The sequence below is a fragment of the Suhomyces tanzawaensis genome (genome assembly GCF_001661415.1).
Source record: "Suhomyces tanzawaensis NRRL Y-17324 unplaced genomic scaffold CANTAscaffold_5, whole genome shotgun sequence".
NCBI lineage: Eukaryota > Fungi > Ascomycota > Pichiomycetes > Serinales > Debaryomycetaceae > Suhomyces > Suhomyces tanzawaensis.
In genome coordinates this window covers 739,994-756,644 of record NW_017963640.1, presented here as the reverse complement: position 1 = coordinate 756,644, position 16,651 = coordinate 739,994, and the positions used below count along the sequence as shown (strand labels likewise).

At 44.5% G+C, this 16,651-nt stretch overlaps 4 protein-coding genes across 4 annotated transcripts; 2 read left to right on the top strand and 2 right to left on the bottom strand.

The window, feature by feature from the left end:
• Positions 1-5,285: 5,285 nt before the first annotated feature.
• Positions 5,286-6,611, bottom strand: CANTADRAFT_42614 (uncharacterized protein; the record flags this gene model as incomplete). Its single annotated transcript, XM_020208914.1, has 1 exon — positions 5,286-6,611. A coding segment is annotated over one exon (1,326 nt), but the record flags the coding sequence as incomplete, so codon positions are not given.
• A 1,830-nt stretch (positions 6,612-8,441) lies between these two features.
• CANTADRAFT_26626 (DNA topoisomerase 3) lies at positions 8,442-10,342 on the top strand. Its single transcript, XM_020207823.1, has one exon. It carries the CDS (start codon positions 8,546-8,548, stop codon positions 10,286-10,288), a length of 1,743 nt encoding a protein of 580 aa, XP_020063704.1. The 5' UTR covers positions 8,442-8,545; the 3' UTR covers positions 10,289-10,342.
• A 1,915-nt stretch (positions 10,343-12,257) lies between these two features.
• On the top strand, positions 12,258-13,501 carry ARV1 (sterol homeostasis protein; the record flags this gene model as incomplete). Its single annotated transcript, XM_020208562.1, has 1 exon — positions 12,258-13,501. The coding sequence occupies exon 1, from the start codon at positions 12,605-12,607 to the stop codon at positions 13,499-13,501; it is 897 nt and encodes a 298-aa protein (XP_020063703.1). The 5' UTR covers positions 12,258-12,604.
• On the bottom strand, positions 13,498-16,059 carry CANTADRAFT_6937 (uncharacterized protein; the record flags this gene model as incomplete). The annotated part of the gene is made up of 1 exon (XM_020211013.1): positions 13,498-16,059. The coding sequence occupies one exon, from the start codon at positions 16,057-16,059 to the stop codon at positions 13,498-13,500; it is 2,562 nt and encodes an 853-aa protein (XP_020063702.1).
• Positions 16,060-16,651: the final 592 nt, after the last annotated feature.

Genomic DNA, 16,651 nt, shown 5'->3' with positions numbered 1-16,651 from the left:
CGAATCATCAGAACTGCCCCACGACTATTGTTTGAAAGACATCACCCAGTGGATTTTCAGCTTAATGAACATCTTGACCGAGTCTCAAATTCAGACCGCCAGCATTAGAATCGCTACCTTCTTTTTGAAACATTCCAAAGCAAATAAGGGTGCAAATGCAGATTTTCGATTTAAGATGTTGGACACAATATCATTTGAGATCTTATTAAGCTCGTTCAGAATTGGAAATCAATCGAACGATTTCAGAAATAAGTCGTTTTCGGTTAACTTACTTCGGAGAAGAGAAGTACGTGCAATCATCGAATACAATGCCGATTCCGTTGTGGACTTAGCAGTTAACTCAGACATAAAACCATGTATTAAATTGATTTCAGAATCATTGGAATACGACCTTGCATTATTGGCCCATAACTCCAGCGTTTTACTTCAGGATCAAGAGCCAGCTTCCTACGACACTTTCCCATTTTTATGGCAGAGTCTATCGCAAAAACCTATATATTCTCATCAATCACTTACAACGGAAATATTAAAAGTGTTAAGAAATGCTTCAAGTTGCATAGAATTCATTTCCAAAAAAACCACAGATGTTTCCAAAAAGCTCGCTGAAGCAAGAAAGCAGCACAACACCAATGTGTCGCTTATCTTCAAGCTCTTGAGTGGATTGCTTGAAAAAATCAGTTTGGCTGATCCTTCAATGTTGAAGGACACATTTATAAGTATAGACGGACTGATCGCCATTTGGTCCTGTGTCTTTTCACCATTGGTAAACCAAGCTGCTTTGGATATATTATACCAAGCATTTGATGTTGGAATTGGTGGTCGTTTTGAGGCTATTCAAGAGTTACTTCGGAGTCATTTAAAGCCCACCCTTATTGCCGTGAATGAAGTTTTGGGAAACTTGACTTTGATGGAAGCTTTCGAGCCATGTCCCAAGGCTACCAGATTGATGATGGACGTTTTCAACGGGTTATGCGATCCTTTAACAGGTGTTTTGTCATCTTCAACACAAGTGAAGGATTGTATTAACGAAATACAAGAATTGTGGAGCAAATGTTGGAGCTTTCAAGTCATGGTGTACCAAAAAACTCTCGAATGGGCCAACTACTATCATCTTGAGGATCTCATAGAATTTACCAGAGACACCCTTGATCTTAGTCACGTATTACTCAATTCTTTCAGAATTATATCGGATAACATTTCACCTTCGGACGATACTATTAAGCAACTTTTTGCTGACTTCATGAACGCCTTCAAGTCAGTGGTGGTGTGGTTGAGACTAGGTGACATGTCATTATTGAACTCGTGTGTGGATTTGGTTTTCAACGGATTTGATTTAGCCAAAGACTTAAATCAGCTTGTGGATTCGGACTTCCTTGAGATGTTTGTCAAGTATGGTGCCAAGGCAAAGAAATTCAACAACAAATTGACTGAGAATCAAAGGCAATTAATTTTGGCTAAAGCAAAGGAATTTGATGAGGAATTGGTAACGAGAGTGGTTTATGAGACTCAATCTCAAAGAAGTAAGAGCAAGCCAGTCCTCATAGATTTGTCAGAAGAATCCACACCAGAACCTGCTACATACAAATACCAAACTCATACCAAACCACCAAAGCAGCAGACGTTGAGTCGTTACGGGGTTGTTTCCGCAGAACCACCAGTTGCCCCTGCTCCACCTAAAGATATCAAATCGCTGGGGATTGATGCTATCAGGAGAGAATTGAAAAACGCCAGAGTACCGTCGATCTCCACAAAGCCAGCAGCTCCTGCTGTGGCTCCTGCTGCTCCAAGACCAGCAGGTTTCAATTCCAGAAAATCAGCAGCACCTGTTATTGGCCGTTCGTTGAATGGATTAAAGAAGAAGACCGCAGACTCAGATAGTTCCGAGGATGAAGATGGTGCAGACTTTGCGGACTTATTTGTCGACAAAAAGAAGAAGGCCAAGGTCACGGAAGTCGATATTAATGGCAAGCCAATTACAGCTCTCAGCCGTGCATCCAAGATAGACCAAGCTCGAAAAGATGAAGAGAATATGAGAAATAGACTCAATGTGAGCTTGAAGCCATTGTATAATACTATCTTGAAGTGGAACTTCAACTCTACGGACGAGTTTCCATTTGGTGATAAAGAAATGTATCAACCCACTAAAAACACCTACAGTGACGTTAGAGAATATGTCAAAACAACCGAGCCTTTGTTGATGTTGGAATGTTGGCAAGGGATCCAATCTGCAAAGCAAATGGGTCAGGAACAACCGTTTGACCTCTTAATTGGGAGTAGAACCAGTGTGGATGGTTTCTTTGACGTCTATGCTTCGTGCAGAAAAAGTGTTCTAGCAGAAAGAAAAATTGGTGATTCTGACTTGTTGGTTCTTGGATACGTATCTCCTGATGAGTTCTCCTCGCCTGGACAAGTTGCCCAGCATTTGAAGGCCGCTAACACACGTACATGCTTGGCAAAGGTGAGAGAGATCAAGTCTGCGAATGCAGACTTCTCAGATGTGACTTTGAGAGTATATCCTAGTGGATCAATGATGGGGGTCTTGACTCCTAAGTCGGTTATTGTTGCAATGAAGGTGATGCAAATGATCACTGTGGAAAGAGAATTTTCCTCTTTGAAGGGATTGCAATATTACAACTTGAGTGATGCTATTTTGCTGGCAACTCCTAATGATCCTATTGAAATTGATGACGCTGAAGCTGCAGCTATGCTCAGGTTGTATGACGTTAACAAATCGCAAGCTAAAGCTATTATGGGCTCCTATAACAGTGAGGGTTTCTCTTTAATTCAAGGTCCACCAGGTACAGGTAAGACGAAAACTATTCTTGGTATTGTTGGTTACTCGTTGTCTCAGCAGATAAACAGTAGCGTAATCGATGTACCAGATGGGAAACCAACGGGGTCAGAAAACAAAGCAAAAATTTTGATCTGTGCCCCAAGTAATGCTGCGGTTGATGAATTGGTAGTGCGTTTGAGACATGGTGTCAAGAACTCTCTGGGTAATACAATGCCTTTGAATGTTGTCAGATTGGGTAGGAGTGATGCAGTTAATGCAGCAGTTCGAGATTTGTCATTGGAAGAACTAGTGGAAAAGGAATTGAGAGCTAAAACCGTGGACACTTCCACTGATCCGCAAATTCGGGCTAATCATACCAGTTGTATTGAAGAAAGAAAAAGAATTACCCAGGAATTACAAAGTGGTGATTTAACAGCAGAGAAGCAGACTGAGCTTGAAACTAAGTTAAGAGAGGTCAACAGGAAGAGAAACGAGTTGGCGAAAAAGTTAGATGATCAGAGAGAAAAGGTCTCCATAGCTTACCGTACTCGAGAAATCGAAAAGAGAAACCTTCAGGCCAAGATCTTGACCAATGCTCAAGTTATATGCTCGACTTTGTCAGGTTCGGCCCATGATTTGTTAGCAAAGTTGTCAATCAAGTTCGACCAGGTGATTATTGATGAAGCATGTCAGTGTGTGGAATTATCAGCAATTATTCCTTTGAGATATGGGTGCAAAAAGTGCATCATGGTCGGTGATCCCAATCAGTTACCTCCCACTGTATTATCGCAGACTGCGGCTTCTTTGAACTACGAGCAGAGTTTGTTCGTAAGAATGCAGAAGAATAACCCCGACTCTGTATACTTGTTGAATGTTCAGTACCGTATGCATCCTGAAATCTCGCAGTTTCCAAGTGCTGAATTCTACAAATCGAGGTTGAAGGATGGGGAGAACATGTTCGAAAAGAATGATCGACCATGGCATCAAACATTCCCTCTCTCTCCTTATCGATTCTTCGATATTGTCAGTAAACATCAAAGAAATGAGCTTTCTCGGTCTTTATTCAACTCCGGTGAAGCCAAGGTGGCATTGGAGTTGGTGGAAAAGTTAATGAGAATTTTCCCTGAAGGTGAGTTTGGTGGTAGAGTTGGTATAATTTCACCCTATAAAGCTCAGATCCAAACGCTTAAAGATATCTTCATAAGGAAGTATGGGCGTGGTATTCTTTCAGAAATTGATTTTAACACCGTGGATGGATTCCAAGGCCAAGAGAAGGAAATTATCATCATGTCTTGTGTACGTGCAAGTGAAACCGGGAATGTTGGTTTCTTGAGTGATATAAGACGTATGAACGTCGCGCTTACCCGTGCCAGAACTTCTTTATGGATTCTTGGAAATATGGAGTCATTGAAAAGAAACAAGGTATGGAAGAGGCTCTTGGAAAATGCTAGCGATAGAGGGTATGTTTCCAAGGCATCTCCAGGATTCTTGAATTCCGTCAAGCTTTCAATCAAGAGAGGATGGGAGGACAACAACGCCAGAAAGAAACTCAAAACCGAACCAAAACCTCACGAACCACGAATTGAAGATGTTGAGCATGAGGAAATACACAAGGATATCAAGTCCGAAGTTAAGCCTCCCGTGGCTACCCCAGCCCCAATTGAAGAAGAGAAGGTTGAACCAGAAAAGCCTATGCAAATGGAGAATATTGCCATTCCACAAAAACCTAAGTGGAATGCAGACAAGCAAAGCTCTTTGCAAAAGCCAAGACACAACAAAATCAGTCATTTACCCAGCATTCCAAATCATTCATCTTCTGGGCCAGGAAAGATACAAACTATGAAGAGTCTGGTGTTCTCAACCCCAGAAGTGAAACGGCCACCACCCCGCAAGAACATCCCGATTGCCAAAATTTCTCCCCCCAGTAATAGTGGTGTAATTCCCGCTCCAGATACTCTGAACAACTCTCAATATACCCCAACAAACAGCGGCATCATAAAAAAGCATCTGGGTGATGGACCAAGTATGAAACCAACTTCTTCAGGTACTTTGCCCAAGAAGAGTGGTTCCAGCATTTTCATCAATAGAAAGAGGCCCATGAAAAAGCGCTGATGCCCATGGGAAGTAATCTAGATAGCGCTACCTTTACATTAAGTCGTTAGTCATATATGAAAATTAAAGCTGAGTATCAAACTGGACTTTATTTATCACATAAATTATAGGCTGATTATCATCTTTCGCTACATTAAACACGTAAATTCATGGACAATGTGCTTTACTTATTCTTGTTGTAAGACTGTGAGCCTCCGTGAAACTCCAAGTGGAGGTCCTCTATATCAGAGACAACACTGGATGATCGAGAAGACATGAGATTGACATTATTCGTACTGGTTATTGGATCGGCCATTCCATTTTTCTGTGGTTTTCGAAATTCTTCCTTCGATAGATGGTGAGACTCCCGCTTTATCATTAGTCCTAGTCTTTGAAAATCATCAAGTAAATTATTTTTCTTGTCCTTAGAAACCATTGCTAAAGCTGAAAAAATGGCATCCACTTCATCTCCAATTGCCCGAATCAAGGGGTTGTGTTTTGTTGATTTAGCCAACGTGGTTTGCATAGACAGTAGCTGGGATTGGATGTAGGTCAATGTGTCGGTGAGTATTCTTGATATTGTTGGATCGGAAGTGTCTGGAGATGGTACCGATTCTGTCATGTAGTCTTCCAATCGGTCCTCCTGGACTTTGACTCTTTGCACAATGTCCGACCACACGACACTGTACTCATGGAACAAAATTGCGTCTGTGGATGCCTGCTGGTTCAAATCGTTTAATGCATTCAATTTATGGTCTAACAACCGGACTATGGGCTCCAAATCAAGTTTTTCTCGGATAGTGTTGGTGTCGTCGTCCACCTTTGCCTGGGGGACCCTTTTTCCCGTATATTCACTATCGGGAGAACGAACGAAGTTTTGTAGAAACAGTTCAATATGTTGCTTGACTGTCGAGGATACCTGCACACCCTTCTCGTAGCCCTTTTCGTATGCACTAGGCCCATAGCCATGGTTCCAGAGCTCCTTGTCCTTGGGGTCACTCTTTATGGCTGGTGGAGACGTCTGGGTGGGCGGTTCCTCTGGTATTATTAAGGGCTGTATGCCCATTGTGCTTCTATGAATGGACTCGTGTTTTGCAGGGAGTGGGGCAGGTGGGGTCTTTATTATGGATTCGCTTTTCATGTTGTTGTACTCGTGGATAAAGGTGATGTCTATCGGTACGGTTTTGACCACATTATCCACTTCTGTGAGTGGCACTCCACTGGTGCTGAGGAAACTGAGCATGGCCTGTCTTCCCTGATTTTCAAGCCCACGTAGCATTTCGACATATCTGGATGTTTTGCTTTCGAGCACCGAGCTGGTGACCTCGATCTCCGAGTTGATCACTGTCTTATGGTTCCGCAAGGTGGCCAAACGGGTCTCGAGTTCGAGGATCTCGGTATCGATATCGCTGGCTTTATCCAAAAGCTGAGTCAACTTGATGCCGTACTTCTTGTCGGGGTTTTTGATCGACCTGATCTTGTCCAAGATCTTGGTTCGCTTGTTGTCCCACCTTTCGAAATTGGCAAAGAGCGACTCCACCAGCTCGATTTCACGCGAGTAGAGCTCACTGACGGAATAGTACCCCTGGGAAAGCTGTTCGAAGTTCTGAAAGAGCATTGAACGAAGCTTATTGAGGTTGCTGTCGCCATTGGCCAAGAACTGACCGTGGAGCTGGAGGTTGTGCTCGAGCTCTTTGCGCAAGATGTGGTTGCGGTTGGTGGCAAATTGGAGTGGGGTGTCGGAGGACTCTGGCAGGTTCCGTGCATTGGTTGGAGGCAGTAGCACCCTTGATGGGTGTAGAAAGAACTCGTGGTCAGGAAGATCGCCTCCAGCATTCAGGGACTCGCTCAAGAGAAGTTCAGCTGGGTTGATATCCTCGTCGGATTCGGGCGTGGTGGACATATCATGATGTATCGAGGAGTGCGTGGCCCTATGGTGGGCCTGCTGGTGCTCCGAGGCCCTGAGGTTGATGGATTCAAACACATCGGCCATGGCTGGGGAAGAACACAGCGATAAGCACCACAGTAAGGTGTAGGGAGAGGTGCGCGTAGTGACGGTGGATTTGGCGGGACTTGGGCGGGATTTTGGCGTCGGGCACCGCTAGAGAAGGTGGCTACGGGGAGCGTTGTAGAGTGGGGCTACATCGGGTTAAAAGGTCTATTTGGTGGTTTTGGTGGGTTTTGGTGGGAATTGGTCAAGATAAGACTGAAGGTCACGTGTGAGTGATGAGATAAGAGTATGGTTGGTTCCAGGAAGCCTGAAAGTGGTGTAGGTGGTCATGTGCTTGGCAATTGGGCTAGTTGTGAGTCAAGGAGTCAATAAGTGACAAAAAGCTGAAGAGTTCTTGTGAGTGGAAGGGTTGAAAAGTGACAAAATCACTAAGAGTGTATCAAATTAAAGCGAAGAATATGCAAAGGAATATACTAAATAGCGAGCCAATGAGTCAATGACTACCCATACTGTCCATCGAATGATTTACTAGAACCTCGACAACTATTGATCAGGATTGATATTCCTCATTGTATGAGATTTAATGATGACTTTGACATACTGCGAAAACATTATCATTATCTATGTCATTGGGAATTATAAATGAAATGCATAGAAAATAATAATTACCAATTCTTTTCGGCAATGGTGATTTTACTTGGATTCGACCAGTTGTGAATTCTTTTTGGCAAGAAGTGAAACCCCGTTGAGTAATGCAAGACTTCCCACTACACTCAGTGTATTTTCACAGCATACAGCACTAAACAATTGAGTCATACCTTGGAACCGAACTTCCTGGATTGTATGTAGTGGAGTTTTTCAGTGTATTGCAGTAGGTGTTTTTGGGTCGGATTCGTATCTGTGAATCATATTTTAGCTGCCTTAAATCTTTATAGAAATAAAACTTACACGTCTAAGTGTTCCCATCTCTTCAGAATAATGAAAAGAATATTAATATCTCACTAAATTCCTGCTCTGCATTTTATGTGACATTTCCCTTACTCTAAGAAGGAATAAATGTAAGTTTGTTCTCAAATTTGATAAGTTAATGCCAATATCAGATTTGATTGTAATGGTAGCGCATATCACTAATGCTTTGCATAGTAAGCCGATCTGGTAGTGGCACTGCTGGTGGTAAATGATGCTTCATACCCCTACATACTCAATTTGCCTAGTTTGACTTCATCAGCGACGTGAGTTTGCAGTCGTCATCGCTACAAGAAGCTACTTGGTGTCGCTGTTTGAAGAGCAACTGGTGCACTATACAGAGGACTTCTAGGGCCAGAAGACCAACTTACCCTCAGACTTCACCAACCAGAGAAGGACGTTCAGTTCGCTGAGATCGAGCCAAAGCTCAGAGGACTAGATGGGTTATTTGCGAGATGTTCCTAGCGGTCTGCAAATTGGTTTAAATACTGATAGAAAGAGGAATCTAGACTATATATTCCATAAGGAATACTGACAGGCTTATTCGTCCACACCGTAGTCCCACCCCACTCTCCATCTCATCTCGGTACAAGTCTTGTCAGTCGCCTCAATTACCTTCGCGTCAAATCATCACATTTCAAACGCGTACCACCACCACCATGAAGATCCTCTGTGTTGCTGAAAAACCGTCCATAGCCAAAGAGGTGGCTGGGATCCTCAGCGGGCGGTCATTTCGGACCAGAAAGAGCAAAAACAAGTACATTATGAACTACGACTTCTCTTACCGCTTCCCAATCCATGGCGCTTGTGAGGTCACCATGACCTCAGTGCTAGGCCACCTCACAGGCATTGACTTCCCGCCACCGTTCCAGTGGGGCAAGTGTGTCCCTGGGAGACTCTTCGACGCTGACATCGTCGAAAAGGTGCTCAAACAGGACGTCTACGACAACATCGCCAACGAGGCAGCCAAAGCCCAGCTCCTCATGATCTGGACCGATTGCGATAGAGAGGGCGAGTACATCGGATACGAGATCTACACTGCCGCTAGAAAAGGTAACCACAGCCTCGAGATCGCCGCCATCTGGCGTAGCAAGTTCTCCCATCTCGAACGCAACCACGTCATTGCAGCCGCCAACAACCCCATTGGCTTGGACATGAAGTCGGTAGAGGCAGTGGCGTGTCGCCAGGAGGTAGATTTCCGGGTGGGAACCAGCTTCACCCGGTTGTTGACCGATGGTTTGCGACAACATAAGATCATTGAGCAAAAAGAGGTGGCTTCGTACGGAACATGCCAATTTCCCACCCTTGGCTTCATTGTGGACAGATACCGTCGTGTCAAATCATTTATTCCCGAGCAGTTCTGGTACTTGGCGGTGGAGGTCAAGCATGAAGGCGTGGCTGCGTCGTTCAGCTGGGTGACTGGCCATCTCTTCGACAGGTTGTACGTGTTGATACTATACCAGCAGTGCCTCGAGCACGACCAGGGAACCATCACCAAGTTGGACCTGAAAAGAACAACAAACTGGCGGCCGTTGCCCCTCACCACCGTTGAGTTGCAAAAGGATTGCTCGAGGCTATTCAAAATGAGCGCCAAAAATTCACTTGCAGCCGCTGAAAAGTTATACAACAAGGGTTTCCTCTCGTATCCGAGAACTGAGACCGATTCGTTCCCTGCCAGCATGGATTTTAGTGGTACCTTACAGAAACAGGCCCAAGACTCCAGATGGGGACTGTACGCTTCTGGTCTTGTACAGAATGGATTCCAGACGCCACGAAACGGGAAATACGATGATAAGGCGCATCCTGCGATTCATCCGGTCAACTATGTGGATATTAGCTCCCTTTCCTCGCCAGATGAACGCAAGGTCTACGAGTATGTGGTTCGGAGGTTTTTGGCCTGTTGCTCCAAGGATGCGGTGGGCCAGCAGACAACAGCCACCTTGAAATGGGGCGATCAATTCTTCACTGCTAGCGGGCTTGTGGTGTTGGAAAAGAACTATTTGGACATTTACACGTACAAAAAATGGGAGACCACTAAACAGTTGCCCAACTTGACGGAGGGTCAAACCATAAGCATTTCTAGTGGGCGAATGAAGGATGGCAAAACTAGTCCACCCAAGCATATGACTGAGCCTGAGCTTATTGCCTTGATGGATGCTAACGGGATCGGAACCGATGCCACCATAGCTGACCATATTGAAAAGGTGCTATCGCGAGGGTACATCATGAAACAAAAACAGGCGTCCGTGGAGTACATCATCCCATCGGACCTTGGCATGGGGCTTATTGAGGGCTTAGACGCCATGGGGTTCGATAACATCTCCCTTTCCAAGCCTTTCATGAGGAAACAATTGGAGGAACTCCTTCAGGAGATAGTTGTGGGCACCAAAACCAAGCCCGAAGTGTTGGGAGACATCAAGCACATTTATAGACAGGCCTACGCTGTCACCTCTCGCAACATGGCCGCACTCGCACGTTCGTGCACCGACATCATGGCACGTACCTGAAAGTATAGTCTGCATAACTGAATAATAATTACGTAAGCACTTAGTAAGCGCACTCTACACATCTTCGCTGCCATATCCTTGTATTAGACATCATGTTTGGACAGAGTAACTCAGGGGCGTTTGGCAAAAGTGGCTTTGCCCAGCCAGGATTTGGAAGTTCTGGGTCCACTGCTTCCGGATTTGGCCAAACAGGCTTTGGCAACTCCAATTTTGGAAAGCCTTCAGCTGGCCAAACAAACCAGTCTGGGTTTGGGCTGGCAGGTTTCGACAAGCTGAACAACAGCTCAGGATTTGGGGGTGGAGCCTTCAATGGTGGAGCGTTTGGCTCTCAGCCAAATGCGAATCAAGCGTCTAGTTCTCCCTTTGCAAATGTGGGCAATACCAACTCTGCCTTTGGGGGATCATCGGGAGCTGCCTCTAATCCTTTTGGTGCAAGTGGTGGCCAATCAGTGTTTGGAGGTTCAGGAAACACCACTTCTGCATTCGGGAGCTCTGCGTCCAAGCCGTCTGCCTTTGGAGCTGCCAACACAACTACGGCTTCGCCATTTGGATCTGCAGCGCCTGCAGCTGCCAATAACTCCCCATTTGGAGCTGCATCTACCACAACCAGTTCTGTTTTTGGAGCTGCAGCACCTTCCAATCCGTTTGGAGCAGCATCAACCACATCTAACCCGTTTGGGGCCTCAGCATCCTCCAGTTCTGCTTTCGGAGCTGCAAAAGCAGCTTCTCCATTTGGAACTTCAAACACCAACCAGTCTGCGACATCACCATTCGGCTCCAATGCTGCCAATACTGCAAACGCAAATCCGTCCCCATTTGGTACCACCAACACTGCATCGCCATTTGGCACGAGCAACACTTCTGCATTTGGTTCCAATAATGCTCCTTCAGCTTTTGGCAGTACCAGTAATGCTCCTTCAGCTTTTGGCAGTACCGGTAATGCTCCTTCAGCTTTTGGTAATGCACCTTCAGCTTTTGGCAGTACCAGTAATACTGCTGCGTTTGGTAACACCGCCAATAAACCATTCGGTTCCAACAATAATCCATCGCCTTTTGGGGCATCGAGTTCCTCTGGCTTCGGTAATAACACTTTCAGCACCCCCTTTGGTGCCTCAAGCGGGGCACAAGCTCCTGCGGTGCAGCCCAGCATCAACGCTAATCTGGGTGACAGTGGTATCGATAGTGTTGTGCTTGAGATCTTCCTGGCACAGCTGTTTGAGTTAGGCAAAGTCCCTGAAAACCCTCCTCCGCCTTCACTTATTACCCCTGTGTAAACTATGTGCCAGGAAACAAATGCGCAATACATTCCGTATTCACTGTTTTGGACGATGATCTCAGACCCTTGAGACTCTGACAGCTCACCTGATGGCGAATCATATCACTACTGTCTGCTTAAATATTCAATTGGTGTCTGCCAGTACTTCCAGGCTGTTTGTGTGTCTCCAGGCCCAAAAAATAACTCAGTTGCAGAAACCGACAGATTAACCAAAAACCATAACATTATAAACTACCACGAGACTACTCGTTGATAGAGAAATATTCTTGCACTAGCGATGTCTCTGGGACACGCAATTCCGGCCAGATCTACCAGCAAAGCACCGAATTCAACGCAATTCCCAGTCTGGCCGAATATAACGGCCTGTCACCTCCACCACTGCACTACTGCCATTAATAGAGCTCTATTTCTGGAGATTAATAAACTGATATTACAATTCAAAATACTCCTTTAGTTCTAATACTTAATTACTATGACCATCCATAACTATATTCTGGCTCAGTAAGATTCAGTTAATGACAGACCACCGCCAAGCCGCTATGTATAGTTCTCTTTAAACTGCATGCTCCACCATCATGGGACCCTATTGGGTACTAACTGTTTAATGTATATAGATGACTTCTATAATGTCTATAAATGGAGTACCAAAGAGTATTGGTACATATTAATTCTATTCCATGTATTGATGGAGTTAAGGATGTTTCCAGAGTATTGAAGTATGGATATTAGTGTGGTCCTAGACATCGTCCCCAACATACAATCCAATGGTCACAACTGAACTTTCCAAACCATTCAGAAGATGTATACCACTAGCCTATAATTGGCGCGCGCACGTCCGAATATCGCTACGTGGATCCATCTTGCTACAAAGTTCAGGACCGTTAGCAAACCGCCATTAAGTTCTCATAGCACCGTCTCATTCCAAGTCCATTGACTGACCATAGACTAAATCGACTTATATGCGAAACAAGACAGAGAGTTCCTCCTTTCACCCCCACAATATATAATTTCACTGCCAACTCCACCATCACGAACAAACCATGATTTGTATTGAGTGTGCCTACAACGAGATCGATCGGCTCTATTTCAAGTACAAGAGCGAGTACATCAAACTCACCATATGTCCCAACTGCCAGAGAATAGCAGATAAGTACATTGAGTATGATAACGTGGTGTTGTTTCTCGACATCCTTTTGCTTAAAGCACCTGCCTATCGCCACTTGGCCTACAACGTGACGGAAGCCGAGCTCGTCCAGAAGACAGACTCTGGTACCTCCACTATCAAGAACTTCATCGTGCGGTACAGAAAGCTCCTCAGACTCATTACCTTGATCGTGCTATTCGAGGTGTACTTGACATGGGCATACGAAGAGAAACAACAGTGGAACACGTTGGCCATGCGCTACATCTTGACACGTCCAATCTACTACCAGTATCTGTTTTTTCTCCTCAGGCTGATCGCAGAGCAGCTTGTGCTCAACCTGACCATCCAACTCGTCTACAGAAAACTATTCAAGTGGGGACACACCCGCAACAAAAACTTACCAGAAGCAAGTCAGAATGGGTACTACACTTCAGTACTATTACTCACAGTGTTGGTGTCCAGCTCTATTAAATTATTTCCTATACTAATGTTGATTTGGCCCTATGACAAGACGTCTATATCGGGACCAGTCATTAATATCATAGCCTTCATCAACATCATCGAGGCATTGACCATCATCACCAACTCGTCATACCTCACGGCTACTGCGGTGCTTCTGGTTGCAACACTCCTGCAATTGTTCATCTCTAAACAAATTGTCAGTTTGATCATATCTCACTTTTCAGGCATCGACTTAGCTGAGATCCTCCTCAGCGAACGAACAGATTTGATCAACCTGGCTCGCAAATACAAGGACTTGTGGACAGGTATCCGTGACAGTATCTTGTCCTAATCCCACTGCTCGAAGTCTTGCGTGCTCTTGATACTAAGCCCTTCCTTATTTATCATTAATACATCGTTTCCATCAATGGCAATCAATGGACCATCCAAATCGTCTAAAAGGTGAGGGAACTCGTATGTCTTGTTTAATTCCCTTCGCTCATCCAAAGTTCTATCGTTCAGCTGCCAGACGTTTTCTTGGTCATCATTTCTGAAAGTTTGGTCATTTTCGATGGATCTCAAGGCAATGAAAATAGACAATGGTATGTAATTCTTTTGAAAATTCCACAATAGACTTAGCGTCAAGAGAGGCAATGGTGCAAGGAACGATGCGCAAATGTATGCCTTCTGTAAGGCCAAGGTTCCTACCATGGTCAATTGGAACAATAAAAGACCAAGAATTATTCTGCGAAACACCAACGGCCAAACCTTACCTGTAGAATGTGGTGGATGGACACATGCATACAAAAGTTGATACTTGCACACAAAAAATCCGATGATGAAGTAAATCAACCCAGCTGTAAGGATTTTGCTCGACATCACTGAGTAAACAATAGTAATAATGAAGATCAAGATTGGCTGTGGCAATTGTAATCCAAAATTAAAGACTGGGGGTTTATACAACTTGAGATGGTCCCTAGGTGTTTTACACCAGAAAATACTTCCCAAAGGAAACTTTATCAAGTTGCCCAACAATAATAACTTGTATGGGAATATACCCAATCCCTGCAAAATAATTAAGTCAACATAGAACAAGGAAAGATCTCTCAAGGACTGTGCCAATTGATTCGCAATCTTGCTTGTGTCACTCAAAGAAGCAGTACCAAAAACAGTGAAAATCAAAAACAAATTGACAAAGATGTAGAAGAAATTCTTTGAAACGGTTGAAAGCTCTTCGTCACTATGAGAGGTGAAACCTTGTCTTTTAGATATCCAGATATAAAAGTAAGGCATGATCAAGTTCAAAATGGTGAAAATATATGTTGGTAGCAAACCCGTTATTAAAGTTTCCGCCCACTTATTGGCTTTCAAGAGCTCTCCCAATTTGGGCCACACTCTGGATATCGACTTTACATTCAAAAAGTTCGCCAAATAACTGACTGGAAACACCAATAAGATGCTTAAAATACCGATAAATACGGTGGTAAAGAATATTCTCGTGTTCCTCTCACTTCTGGATAAGCACAAGTTCTCCCATCTGATATCATGAGGCGCAGGGGCAAGGTTAGTGATCAAGTGGTTGATCTTGGGGTCCAAAACGGCCTGGGCCACCATTTGAGCTTGGGCCACCGTCTTCATCGTAATGAATGACGTGGATGTGGCTGGGTATTCCTTAGACCTTGCCCTCAGAATCTCCTTGTCTATTATCTCCAACTGTTCGGTGTAGTAATTAATTGCGTCTACTTTTGGTCCAAACCAGCCAAGAAACCCTTTGTTGATCTGAGGTCTGCAGTTCAATTCATCGTTTAACAACGGCAAGTTGTTGGTGGAATCGTCAAGACCCTGGTCTGCTTGTTCTATGATCTCGGTAATCTGTTCAATAATCGATGATCTGGGGGTGTTTGATTGTGGCGGAGACTGCAGGGGAGATTCTTGGGGAGAGTCTGAATATCTCTCATCCAAATTGATGGTATCTCCCAAATTGGGGTGTATATTAGCTGAAAGCAAGTCGTTCTTATTGGCAATACCACTTCTTTTGAAATATTCTACCCATTGCACTTCTAAATTGCGAAGGATTTTCTTTCGCAAGTTGAATAAGTTGTTCAAGCTGGTCCATTCTTTGACTATCACGATGGAGTCCACCTCGCCTATTCCCAAGCTCTCTATATGTCTCTTCAAGTCCTCTTCGTCGCGCAACACAGGAGGAATTCCTGATAACTTGATTGTTCTGTCTGTGATGGAGTTCTGGCTCCCGAGGTACGCCTGTCTCATGTTGATTATTTTGACTGTCTGCTTAAATAGAAAGTAGCACACAATAAACGTGAACACATACGTGAAGGCGGTGTACAGCCATAAAAAGTGCTGGTACGACCCCTCGGCGTTCTCGGAGTCAAGCACCCCCCACCACATTCTCTTGGCCATGTTGTCGCCCTCATCTTCGCTGTCGCTGGGATAATCCTGGTCCAAACGTCCTGTGAAGTAGTATCGTACTGGCGACAAGATGGTGATAGCCAAGAAAAGACAGGTGGTGATGATCTTGATACACATCTTGAAGAAGCCCAAGAAAACCACCGCATCAAGTCCAGCATGCTCCAAGATCTGCTCTTCACTGATGCCGTACACAATGGGAATCCATCCAAACAACGACTTGGCCGGGATTTTGGGAAGCTTTCTCCGAGACGTCGAGTGCAAATAGTTGCTGTTGAAGCTGTTGAAGTTGGCCACGTAGATTTTGGGGTACCGTACTCGAAGAAACGAGAAGGTAAGAAACGCTGATAGGCCTAGCACTAACGACACGATCACCTGATAGCGGGCGATTCTGCCGGTAGCGGGCCGGTACACGTCATGGTGGTCTTTGCGGGCTGTGGCAGTGACGTTGGAAGCGAACAAAAGCTCCGTTAGTGAATTCATTGGTTCATGAAGCAGCACTGGTGTGGTCATGAATTGTAGTTAGGATGAATTTGGTGCAGGTACATGTACTGTGTGCAGTACGTGTTGTTTTGGTGGCACCAGGCGAAAGATTTTGGGGGTGTTATTTTGGCATTTTGGTGGGCAAAAAGTGCAGAAAAAGAAGAAAATGGAATTCTGGAAGGTGGTGGAGACTTTTAGAAGTGTTTCACGACTTTTGGGAGGAATTTTAGCCTATAAATGGCGTGCTTACCGTTAGCAATCTTGTAGAGAGCACATGCGAAAGATAAGGAGTCACGTGGTTGGGTGCAAAATAGACGAGGTGGAACGGAAACAATAAGCAGAGTAGAGCTGGACGTTGACAGCTGGACGTAGTGGCTAGGCTTTAGTCTATAGTTCGAGTACTCTTTGGTTTGTTGCTGTGAAAATTTCGTGGCATTTGGTGAAGAGAATAAATATTTAGCAGAAATAAATTAGAGGAAGAAATAAACAGGATCAAGGGTACCAGGTTTGAAATAAATAGATAAGAAGGACTCAGTAGAATGCTGGTGGTGGATAATTAAAACATTAGATGATGGTCCTGAGGTGGAGACAT